Raw genomic sequence first — 12,509 nt, forward strand, 5'->3', positions numbered from 1 at the left:
TTTATACTATTGCAGCATCTCCATGGTCACATGATCAGAATTCAGATGTTTGGCAACTGGTTCATATTTAAGACAGTTACGGTGTCCTGAGGTTATGTGATCACCTTTTTGTGACTTTCTGACAAAATTAATGGGGAAGCCAGATTCATGTAACAACCATGTTACTAACTCAACAAATGCAGTAACTCACTTAACAAACGTGGCAAGAAAGGTTGTGAAAGGACAAAAGTCATTTAACAAATGTCTCACTTAGCAACAGAAATTTTGGGCTCAATTGCTGTCCTAGGTCAAGGACTATCTGTACAAAAGGGCAACATGTTTATGTTCATTTTCAGTTTTTTAGAGACACACCCTTTGAAATGCTGATCTATTCTTTCAGGAAAAGCAGAAGACGAGAAAGATCTATCCTTGAGATATAAGCATTAGAACAAGGTCAATCTTCTTGCACTTTGCTTCCTAAAGTACCCAACTATGCCAATCCTCCCTGGATCTAACTGCTAACCCAGTTTTCCCCATCTGTTTCTCCCCAAAATGTGCGACGTCCCCAGCGCGCGTCAGGAGGAGGGGTCCAACTGTACGTCAATCCTTCAGGATCCCCGCCTGGTTCTCGGAGTCGGACGGGAAGGCTGAACTTTTTCCTCCTTTGCTACGTGGTGTCCTCTAAGCTGGGAAAGATGTGGAAGCGCCGGCTACTCGTGGCCACTCTCTGTCTCCTCTGGGCGCGGGCGGGGGCTCAGTATGAGCGCTACAGCTTCAGGAGTTTCCCGCGCGACGAGCTGATGCCCTTGGAGTCTGCCTACCGCTACGGCCTGGACCAATACAGCAACGAGAACTGGCCCGAGACCGTGAACTACCTGGAAATGAGCCTGCGTCTCTATCGCCTTCTGCGGGACAGCGAGGCCTTCTGTCACCTCAACTGTAGCTCTGTCCGCATGGAGGAAGAGAAGGAGGCCGACCGTTTCGACGGTTTCCCGGAGCTGCGCTATTTCGGGGACATGTTACTCAGAACGCAGTGTTTGAAACGCTGCAAGCAAGGGCTGCCGGCCTTCCGCCAGTCTCAGCCCAGCAGGGAAGTCCTGGAAGAATTCCAGCGCCGCGATCCTTACAAGTTCTTGCAGTTCGCCTACTTCAAGGTAGACGCTCGCTCGCGCAGCCCATTGCCACATTGCGCCCAGTGGATTAAGGCTCGCTGGTGCCCTAAGCACTGACAAATCTTGGTGCCCCCTCCTTTGTACATAACTGTACAAACGAAGCCATATTCCCAACTTTGTGGTGCCCCCTTTGGGCCTGGTGCCCTAAGCATGTGCTTAGTCTGCTTAATAGTTAAACTGGTTGCGCCACTTTTCTGCGTCCTCCTCTTTCCAAAGTTTTCATGAAGTCCGGATCTTTCTGATTCAAGGAATTCCGCACTCTTAGTTTTCTTTCATATGTTAAGTTGAGGCTTTTTAAACAGAAAGGCAGAAATCCACAGATGTTTTTCTTCTACATCATCTCTGGATTGGAAAAATCTAATTATTTTTCACTGCTATGCATTTAGAGGGGAGGAACAAAATATATAAGCAAGTGAAAATGATAGCTAAATCATTCATATTTTTCTGGAAGGAAGATTTCTAACAACTCCCTCCATATCATTACAAAGGAAGGGTCATCATCTTAGAATCAAATGTATATTCAGATAAATTCAATGTTCATCTGTCGCCAACTTTGAATTTCAGGCTTGTATTTCACTTTTTACTGAAAAACTTTAAAACTTTCTATTGAGTGGTAGACTAATATTCTGAAACTTTTTCTCAACTTCATTTTTTTTTTTTTGAAAAAGTTTTATTGTTTTTTAGACAAACATACACAAACACAACATAAAAACATCAAGCCATCTACTTAGGTACATACAGTGTGTCGGTTGGTTTACAAATTGTTTTGTGCCTCCACTTCATAGTCATCACTTACAATTACTTGTATATATTCTCATATTATCTGTCAAATATTCCTAAGTACATTGATATCATTATTAATCATTTGACTATACTATTATTCATTCATGTTTTGCAAGATAATCCATATTTTAATTGATTTATTTTATGACAATTCATATTATCATCCCAAATCTATCCGATAATTATATTATGATTATGCTAAAAATAATGGATCTTTATATATTCTTTATATTCTAAAATCTACATATTTCATTACCATGTTTTATTGTCCAACCATTGATAAAATAAATCCCAAATCTTATAAAATTGTTTATCTTCTTGTTCTCAGATTTCAAATGTCAATCTACTCATTTCAGCACATTCCATTATTTTCTTAATAACTTCCTCCTGCGTTGGTATTTTCTCATTTTTCCAGTTTTTAGCAAATACAATCCTAGCCACTGTTAATACATTTACAGTCAAATATTTCAATTCCTTAATGTATGTTTCGAGTAAGATCCCCAATAAAAATATCTCTGGTTTCAAGTCTATATGTTTTTTTGTCATTTTTTTCAACCATGTGTGGATTTTAGTCCAATATCTTTTAGCATCCACGCACGTCCACCAGATATGGTAATATGAGCCAGGTGTCTGATGACATTTCCAACATTTTTCAGATTTGTTCTTGAACATTCTTGCTATTCTTGTTGGGGACAGATGCCACCTTGTACAAACACCTTGTACAAACATCTTGTACAAATTTTCTTTGTATGCTATTGACATTGTCATTTTATAATTTTGAGACCACAATTTTTGCCATTTCTCTAAATCAATCTCATATCCAAAATTCTTCCCCCAAGCAATCATTGTTTCTTTAACTTGAAGTTCTTCTTCTAATTTAATTTCTAATAAATATCCATACAATTTTTAATCACCTTTTCATCAGTACCTGCCAAGATCTTGTCTAAATCAGTCAACTTATCATAAAAACCTTCTGTTTTAAAATCTTTATCATATCTAAGACGTATTTGTGCATATGAAAACCAATTCATCTTTATACCTTGTTCCTCTAGTTTTTGCATAGATTTAAGTTCATCCTTTTCATTCAACATTTCACCATATCTAGCTGTTCCTTTTCATATATTATAGGATAAGAAAATGCTTCAACAGTCGATAACCAGACTGAAATTTTCAAATAACATTGCCTTTTAATCTTCCAATTTAACCACAGAGCCTCCTGTATATAATGTCTTCTAAAGTTCCGCTGTATTTTAGTTCCTTTATACCATAGGAAGGCGTGCCACCCTAACAACAGATCATGTCCTTCTAATGTCAACAATCTAGTATTTCTTAATGTTATCCATTTCTTAACCCACATCAGATTTGTAGCTTGGTAGTACAACTCCCAATTAGGCAAACCAAATCGTCCTCTTAGTCTAGCTTCTTGCAAAAGTTTTAGTTTTATTCTCGCTTTCTTACCCTGCCATATATATTTCAACACAATTTTATTTAAATCTTCAAAGTAATCTTTTCCAAGCCTAATTGGAATTGTTTGAAACAAATATAAAATTCTGGGTAATATATTCATCTTGATTGTTGATATTCTCCCTCTTAATGATAATTGTAAGTTTTCCCATTTCGCCAAATCTATCGCTATCTGTTGCTTGAGTTTAGTATAATTATTCTCTTTGAGTGTGCTACATCTTTCTGACAAATGTATCCCCAAATACTTGATCTTACTTGTGACCTGAATTTTCAAAACATCCGCCAATTCTTCCTTTTGTCTTAATAACATATTATTTGTCAAAATCTTTGTTTTATCTTTATTTATTTTCAAACCAGCCACCTTTCCATCGACCTCTATCTTTTCTATCAGTTTTGATGCTGTTTCTAATGTATCTTCAAAAGTGAAAACCAGATCATCCGCAAATGCTTGCAATTTAAATTCTTCCTTTTTGGTTTTTATCCCTTTTATATCCTTTTCTTCTCTAATGTTTCTATTTAGCACTTCCAAAGTTAACACAAACAACAGAGGTGACAGTGGGCAACCTTGTCTTGTTCCTTTTCTTATGTCAATATAATCTGTCAATTCTCCCTCTATCATTACCTTTGCCATTTGCTTATGATATATAGCTTCGATTGCATGGATGGATTTTTTACCAAAGCCCATCTGCTCCATCTGTAGTAACATAAATCGCCAATTCATATTGTCAAAGGCCTTCTGTGCATCTAAGAATATCAAAGCCATTTGTTTTTCAGGATGTGCCTCATAATATTCCAAAGTATCCAAAATTATTCTCATATTATATTTGATTTGTCTCTTTGGCAGGAATCCATTTTGATCGGGATGAATAAAGTTATTTAAGTATTTTTTGAGTCATTCTGCCAATATTGAAGCAAAAATTTTATAATCTGAGTTTAGTAGAGAAATAGGTCTATAGTTCTTGATTTGTAGTGGGTCGCCAAATTCTTTTGGGACAAGTGTGATATAAGATTCTGACCATGATTTGGGTATCCTCTTCTTGGACATAGCTTCATTCATGACTTCTAACAATGGAAGATTCAATGATTCTTGTAATGTCTTTTAAAATTCCGCTGGGAGTCCATCTGGGCCTGGTGCCTTTCCATTATTTTGCTTCTTGAGTGCTTCAGTTAACTCCATCATCTTTATATTGCTTTCTAATATTGTTTCAGTCTCTGTAGGTATCTGGGGTAGATTAGCATTCTGTAAGTACTGTTTAACTCTTTCATCATCAATATTCTCTTGTGAGTATAGTTTCCCATAATAATCTCGTATGATTTTCTTCTCTTTACTTCCATAGCAAGCTTGGCCTTGATCATCTATTAATTGCAATATTTTCCTTGATTCTTTCTCCTTTCTCAGTTTATATGCTAACCATCTACCTGGTTTATTTGCATCTTCAAAATAGTTCTGCTTCACACCTCTGATTCTCTGTGCTAATTCTTCTTTTTCCATTAATCCCATTTTATGTTTATTTGTATCCATTTTTAACTTAATGTCCTTTTTCTGTGGCATTTTCTGTAACTCTTTTTCAAGTCCCTTATACTCATCCTCTAATGTCTTAAAGGCTAATCTTTTCATAATATTTCTTTTCCTTGTGTAGTCTGTTATCAAGCCTCTGGCATATGCCTTCATTGTATCCGAAACATTCTGCATTGATGTGTCTTCTTTTTTGTTTTCTTTAAAGAAAAAAGCCAGTTCTTTCTCCATCCACTGTGTGAAGTCTTTTTCCTTTAATATAGTATTATTTAACGTCCATCTAGATCTTCTTCTTTGTCCTTTCCATTTAATTGTCATTGGATTATGATCTGCCCAGGTACTTGTTTCAATATCTATTTCTTGGAGATTAGCAATCAATTCTGTTGACATCCATATCATATCTATTCTGGACCATGATGATTGTCTGTTTGAATAGAAGGTATATTGTTTGGTCTTAGCGTTTCTTTCTCTCCATGCATCTTTTAAATTTATTTCATCTATCATTTTAAAAAAGGATATAGGGAGAGTCTTTCTGCTTTGTTTTGCTTTTTTCTGTGTTGTATAGTCCAATTTATTGTCTACTAGTCCATTGAAGTCTCCCATCATACAAATATTGACATAGTCCAGTTCAATTATTTTCATATGTAATTTTCTATAAAATTCTTCTTGATTTTCATTCGGGGCATAGATTGCTATCAGGAGTGTTTTCATATTATTGTCCATTATTTCGACCATTAAGAGTCTTCCATCATCATCTGTATGGATCAATTTCGCTGGAATAGTATCTTTGATGTATAAGACCACTCCTCTTTTCTTGCATTGTGTCAAAGAAGTAAATATTTTCCCTAGCTTTGGCTGTATCAACAGTTGTTCATATTGCTTTTTAATATGTACTTCTTGTAGGCAGATTATATCAAATTTTAATTTCTCTAATTGATGGAAAGTTTTCCTTCTTTTAACAGCTGAATTAAGTCCATTTATATTAATTTTAATCAATTTTTTCTCTTCCATGATATATAAGTAGGTTTTGCAGCTCTAGTAGATCTTGGTTCTCGTTGTTCTCTAGCTTCCACCTTTCCGCCTACTGCACCTTCTTCTTTTTCAATTGCTGCTTGACAGTCCTCTTGGAATTCAATTAACGACACTTCTTTTTCTGTCTCCTCTTTCTCCGAAGTATTCTATATAAAATAATTCTGCTTTCTCAATTGAATCAATTCTGTGTCTCTGTTCCTGTAAACATTAAACCTTCTGGTATCAACCATCTATAATTCACCTCTTTTTTGAGTAGTACGAGGGCTATTCACAAAATAGATTACGTTTTGTGATAGGAAAAAAACAAAGTGTAGGAAAAAAAAATTATTATATACACTTGAAAGTGACACTTAAATACTACTTTTCAACATATTCACCGAACAAATTGAGGCACTTATCATAGCGGTGAACAAGCTTTGTAATTCCATTGTCATAAAATTCAGCCGCCTGAGATTTGAGCCAGTCAGTCACGCCTGCCCGCAGTTCCGCGTCGTCGTCAAAGCGCTGTGTTCCAAGCCAGGTCTTCATCCTCAGAAACAAGTGGTAGTCGCTTGGTGCAAGATCGGGGCTGTAGGGCGGATGAGGAAAAATCTCCCACTTGAAAGCATTCAGGACTTCTCGAGTGCGATTTGCTGTGTGTGGTCGGGCATTGTCATGCAAAAACAAAATTTTTGAGCTTAACTTTCCTCTACGCTTGTTCTGAATTGCTTTTCTTAGTTTTTGCAACGTTTCACAATACCTCACAGAGTTTATTGTTGCACCATGTTCCAGAAAATCGATAAAAAGCACACCTTGTCTATTCAGGCATGATATTTTTCCGATTAAAATCGGAATTCCGATTTTTTTCGGAATCGCCCGGGCGAGCGGCGGGCGGGCACGGCGGTCGGTGAGAGGGGAGGGTGGGCACGATGCACGCGCGGGCGGTCAGTGCGAGCGGCGGTCGGTGCGAGCGGCGGGTGGGTGGGCGGGCGGGTGGGCGGTCGGTGCGACCGGCGGTCGGTGCGGGCGAGCGGCGGGCGCGCACGGGCGGTCGGTGCGAGCGGCGGTCGGGTGGTCGGGCGAGGCGGCGAGCGGGTGCACGCGGCGGGCGGTGCGAGGGCGGGGGGGGCGCTGGCGGCGGGCGGGCGGGCGATTTCTTTGGCCGGCCCGATTTTTTTTTCTGAGGGGAATATCATGCCTGTCTATTCCAAAAACAATCACCATAATCTTCCTTGCAGAGAACATTTGCAAACATTCTCTTGGTTTTTTGGGGGAATTTGTGTGCCCCCACTCCATAGACTGCAATTTGGTCTCGCTGTTCACATGTTTGACCCATCTGATCGCACCTCACAACTCGCGGGATTTTCAATTGCAGCACACATTTCAAACGTTTGCTGTGAAATAACGAGCAACGATACAAACCTCCCACTAGCACGACAAGATGCAGACTGAGCGGCGAACGCACAGACCAATGATGGCCACGCTAGCTCTGCCCCTTCTTGCTACAGATGAAAACGTAATCTATTTTGTGGATAACCCTCGTATTTTAGTCAAGAATCGATACTCTCTTCTCATCTCTCTCACTCTTCTGGGTACTTGTTTCAGAACCACAATCTCCTTTATATTTCAATGTTTTCTCTTGCCACCTGCAATGTTTGCGTTTTAATAGCTTTCTTTGTAAATCTGATGTGAACTTCTCTTGGTAAACTATTTCTCATTGCGTACCTTGTGAAAACTCAAAAGACCTCATCTATTCCATCCATCATCTTCTCTTTAGTTATTTCCAGAGCTTCAGCCAAGATTTCTGTCGTTATCTCTGCCAAGTTTTGTCCCTTTTGTTCCTCTATGTTTTGGAATCTAAGATAAAATTCTGATCTGTCCATCTCCCTTTCCAGCATCCCACTTTTATCTTGTTCAACCACAGTTAATCTGCCATCAATATCTCCAATCTTCTTATCTCTTTGATTATGTTCTTCCTCAATTTTTTGGAATCTCTCATCATACTTCATCATCATTTGTTGAATATTCTCCACCTTTTCATCAGTTTTCTCTGTTCTCTTTTCAATATTCTCTGTTCTTGTTTGTATGTTTTGAATTCCTTGCATTATCATCTTTTCCTGTTCTTTTTCTTGTTGTAACGTGATCCGTATTGAACGTTGTCCTCCAGATGGTGAAGAGGAAGAAGTAGGAATTGAAGAACCAGCTGCTGTAAGTTTCCTGCTCATTTCAAACAATTCAAAATCTTCAGGTTCTTCTAGACCTTAATCCACTCGTATAATGGCCAATTGTAATTCCAAGTAAAAACAGTGAAGTAAAAAGGAAGCAGAGTAAAAGAAAAGTTTTTTCAGGTTCTTGTACACCTTAATCCGCTCAATTGGTTAAATAGCAGGAAAAAAAAGAAAAAAAAAAGAAGAAGAAAAAACCATAAACAGAAAAAGGAAAAATTGTTAAGTATTGTGGGTAGCAAGAAAAAAAAAAGAAATAAAGTGCTTCAGGTTTGTCTCGAGTATAAAAAGGGGGAAAAAAGAGCCACAGAAAAAACCAATATAGGAGGTGGATAAAAAGATGGGAAGGGAGAGAAAAAAGGAAAAAAAACTACTCCCTTAAAAAGAAAAGGAAAAAATTAATACTAAGATTTTCCTTTTAAAATAAGATGCAAAAATAAAAAATAGACTCCAAAAGCAAAAAAAAAAATTCCAAAAGGCCAAAGGTCCAAATAACTATCAAAAATAGTAGACTAATAAGGAGGGGGTTTGTTAAAGTAGAGAATAGCCCAACGTTTAAAAAAAAAAAAAGTGAAGGAACACACTGCACCTATTTAATTATCCAAGGCTTTTTGTTAAGTTCCAAACAATTTTATAACTCTCTTCTCTAGAGTCCTACCATCTTCTTTCTATAAGTTTCAATACCAGACTCCAGCCACTGATAGAAACCCAGAGGAGCACCTGCAATAACACTCTCCCGTGCTCTTCCCTCTATCTTATCAAACAGGCTCAAAGTCCTTGAAAAGAAGCCTCAGATCTTTCTCAGCTTTGTCTGGTCAAAGAGGGAAAAAAAGGAAACAATATTTCTAAGCCTCTAGTTGGCAGTGCTACAAATTTTCCTCTACTTTCACTTTCCCCCTCCTTTTCCAAACAAAATGTAATAAAAAAAATTATTTAAAAATGAAGAAAAGACTTAAAAGAAAAAAAAAGCGGAAAGGGAATCTCTAGCATAGAATATTATAAAGCCAAAAAAGGGTAAAAGACAAAAAAGAAAAAGTAAGATAAAAAAGAAAACCAGTCCAGTTTAAAAGTAAAAAAATCATACATTAAAAGTCCAGTAATAAAAAAAGAAATATTAATTCTGACTTCCTGTTTAAAATTGCCGCTTAACCACTTCTGTCTCAGATTTTACAAATTCTTTCTTTTCCTTAGGGTGTTCTTTTAAATCTTAAAGGAAAAACTCACCAAACCGGCACACTTTCTCTTTCCATTCTCTCCCATTTCGGAGCTGTTCCAACTTCAGCAGCTTTAATGGCTGCCTCTTTGCCGCTGGCAAAAAGAGCTTCTCCTGGATCTACCAGGGACTTTGCAGTATCCCTGGGATCGACAGGATGCGCTCTTTACATTCACCGTCTCTTTGGGATGGTTTAGATCCATTTGGACCGTCCAGAAGCAAAGATATCGGCGGCGATCTCAGATCTTCAAGATCGCACGCCGTATCATCGTGACGCCAGCTCCACCCTCTTTTCTCAACTTCATCTTCTTAAATATGTGTGGATTCGTCTGCCAGAATGCTGGCTGGGGAATTCTGAGAATTGAAGTCCGTGTATTTTAAAGCTGCTAAGGTCGAGAAACACTGTCCACCTGCATGTATGTTTATGTTTCTTGCATGTCATACAACTGCTTTGTACTTGACATTGTCAAATGTGGAATTCAATAATCTTTGTGCTCTCTTAGGCCCATCAATTTTTTTTCCTGAATTCTTCGGCCAATTGTTATTTTTCTGTTTTTTTAGTGTTATAAAAATAATACTAGAAGCCTAGCTTTCCGACTTTCAGCCTTCCAGATGTGTTGGACTATCCATTTATGTGAATTCTGAAAGTTGTAGCCCATCATATGTATTAGTGGAAACTTCCTAGCCTTCCTTTAGTCAAGGAAATTCACTGGGTGACTTTAAGCCAGTCAGCATCTGATTCCATTCTTACTGCCTTTGTCTATTTATCCATCTATCCCGGGGGTCAGCAACCTGTGGCTCTGGAGCTGCATGCAGCTCTTTGGACCCTCTACTGTGGCTCCTGTCATGGCAGTGGCACAGGAACGAAGTGCCCCTGCACTTGCCTGTGTGCAGCAACAGCATTCCGCCTTCGTCGCTGTTCATTTGCTGTTGCTGCCAGCAAAGAGGGCTGGGAGAGAATGGTGGGAGCGGATCTTGAGGGGTGGGGGCCATCCCCCAGGCTGGGCCTTCCTCCTCCCTTGTTGGCTGTACCAAGAGAAAGAAGGGGGCCACATGGAGAAGCACTCCTCTTCCCCACCAAGTGCCAAGCACAACAGCCCAGCAGGAGGGGGATATGGCCTGGCAGAAGCGCCCCCATTGGTGAGTTGGAAGTCAGAGACATTGGAGTGTGTCTTCTGACCCTCCGCCACTCACTCACAACTCTCTGCGATCCTCCAGGCCTGGCTTGCTGAGTGGGGGGAGCAGCCCTGACTCCTCTGCTGCCCCCCCCCCACAGCCCCAGCCATCGCTGCCCGGGGAAGACACAGAAAAAGCAAGCAGAAGCAGCTCTCTCTGGGGTGAAAGAGCTGAGATTGAGAAAGGCACAGTCAACAGAAAGCTGCATGTTTCAAAGGAGAAACATGCCTTTGAAATTTGTCTCAGCAATAGCAATTTCTGTTTGCTTTCTTTTCCTGTGCCTTCCCCCAGCAGTGATGGCTGGGACCCTGGGGGAGAGCAGCAGAGGAGTCAGGGCTGCTCTCCCCCCTCAGCAAGCCAGGCCTGGAGGAACATGGAGAATTGCAGGTGATGGCTGGAGAAATGCGGGTTGGGAAGTGGAGGTGGGGAGTGAGAGGGAGGAAGAGAGGGAAAGAGCGAGGGAGAGAAAGAAAGAGAAAGAGATGGGGGTGAGAGGGAGATAGAAAAAGAAAAAAATGAGAGAAAGATGGGAGGGGGAGGGAGACAGAGAAAAAGGGAAAGATGAGAGAGAAAGATGAGAGAGGAGGTGAGAGGGAGATAGAAAAAGATGAGAGAAGGATGGGAGAGGGAGGGAGACAGAAAAAGGGAAAGATGAAAGAGAAAGAGAGAGACAGAAAGAAAGAAAAGGGATGGGAGGGAGAGGAAGATAGGGCGATAGAAAAAGAGAAAGACAGAGATGAGAGAAAGAAAATGGGAGGGAGAGGGAGATAGAGAAAGAGATGAGAGAGCGAAAGAAAGATGAGAGGGAGAAAGAGAGATGAGAGGGAGGGAGGGACAGGGAGATACCTATTTCCCATAGAAAAGAAAACATGGGGAGCCACAAAGCTTGGGTAGGCATGGCTGGGGAGGGGTTCATGTGACTGGGTGGGAGAGTGATATTGAGTTAGCCATGGTCACCCAGGTTTTGTGGCTCTCAGTGTTTTGTTTTCTGTGTGAAACAGGCCCAAGTGGCTCTTTGAGTGTGTTGCAGACCCTTGATCTATCCACACTAAACTGGGCATGCTCTGTGTGTGTGTGTGTGTGTGTGTGTGTGTGTGTGTGTGTGTGTGTGTGTCACACATACATATACATATTTCCAAATCTTTTTTCACTAGGCAAACAATTTTCCAAAAGCTGTTGCAGCCGCACATACATTTCTTCTGAAACATCCGGATGATGAAATGATGAAAAGGAATATGGCATATTATAAAAGCATGCCTGATGCTGAAGATTATATTAAAGATTTAGAAATCAAATCATATGAGGTACAGTTTCTACCCTTGTTTATGAACATTTCTGATTATATTCTGTAAAAATATATAAAAATAATAATGTTAGCCTCCCGTAATTTCTTATTTTCATTTGTAAATTGTAATAATAATAGTTTTATTAAAAATGCCTAATTTTGGTCCCTTGACAATCCATTACATTTATATTGGTGGAAGGAAATTCTTTAATACAGGACTTTATTAGAAAATCCCATAAATCTAAGGCAATGTAAATTTCATGGGGAAAAATATGTAATTGTTAAGTTATGTATTGGAGAAATAACCTCTTTGGATCTGCTGCCCAAGAAAAATAGAGAGTAAAGCAAAGCAAAATTTAAGTTTCATAAGCTTATAGTGATATACTCTTAAATTAGGTCATTCAAATAAAATGTTTGTCACATTCCTTCAGTTTTTTCTTGCCTTTTAGACTCTCTTTGTCAGGGCAGTGCGGGCCTACAATGGAGAAAACTGGAGGACCTCAATTTCAGACATAGAACTGGCACTTCCTGATTTCTACAAAGCCTATGATGATTGTACAGCTGCCTGTGAAGGCTCCCGAGAGATCACAGATTTTAAGGAGTTTTATCTGTCTATTGCAGGTGATTCTATTTTTAAACGTTTTATTAGATTTTTATTTTTAAATATACATCAATATCAATACAG

At 39.3% G+C, this 12,509-nt stretch overlaps 1 protein-coding gene across 4 annotated transcripts in view; it reads left to right on the forward strand.

Annotated features, from left to right (window-relative positions):
- The first annotated feature begins 364 nt into the window (after window positions 1–364).
- The window catches only part of CRTAP (cartilage associated protein), a 72,285-nt gene continuing 60,140 nt past the window's right edge, over window positions 365–12,509 (forward strand). For 2 of the 4 annotated variants that reach the window (XR_015746121.1, XM_087948295.1), the window contains exons 1-3: window positions 582–1,133; window positions 11,694–11,843; window positions 12,274–12,445. Coding sequence is in view for 3 of the 4 variants with exons in the window: in XM_087948295.1 (XP_087804421.1) it covers window positions 675–1,133; window positions 11,694–11,843; window positions 12,274–12,445 (781 nt within the window). In the remaining variant the exon portion in view is untranslated. Of the gene's footprint in view, window positions 1,134–11,693; window positions 11,844–12,273; window positions 12,446–12,509 lie in introns of all 4 variants that reach the window. The other 2 variants (XM_026678458.2, XM_087948294.1) reach the window with 2 other exon arrangements.

The sequence above is a fragment of the Notechis scutatus genome, chromosome Z (genome assembly GCF_049901735.1).
Source record: "Notechis scutatus isolate UNSWTSFEM ecotype Mainland chromosome Z, rNotScu1.2, whole genome shotgun sequence".
Lineage (NCBI taxonomy): Eukaryota > Metazoa > Chordata > Lepidosauria > Squamata > Elapidae > Notechis > Notechis scutatus.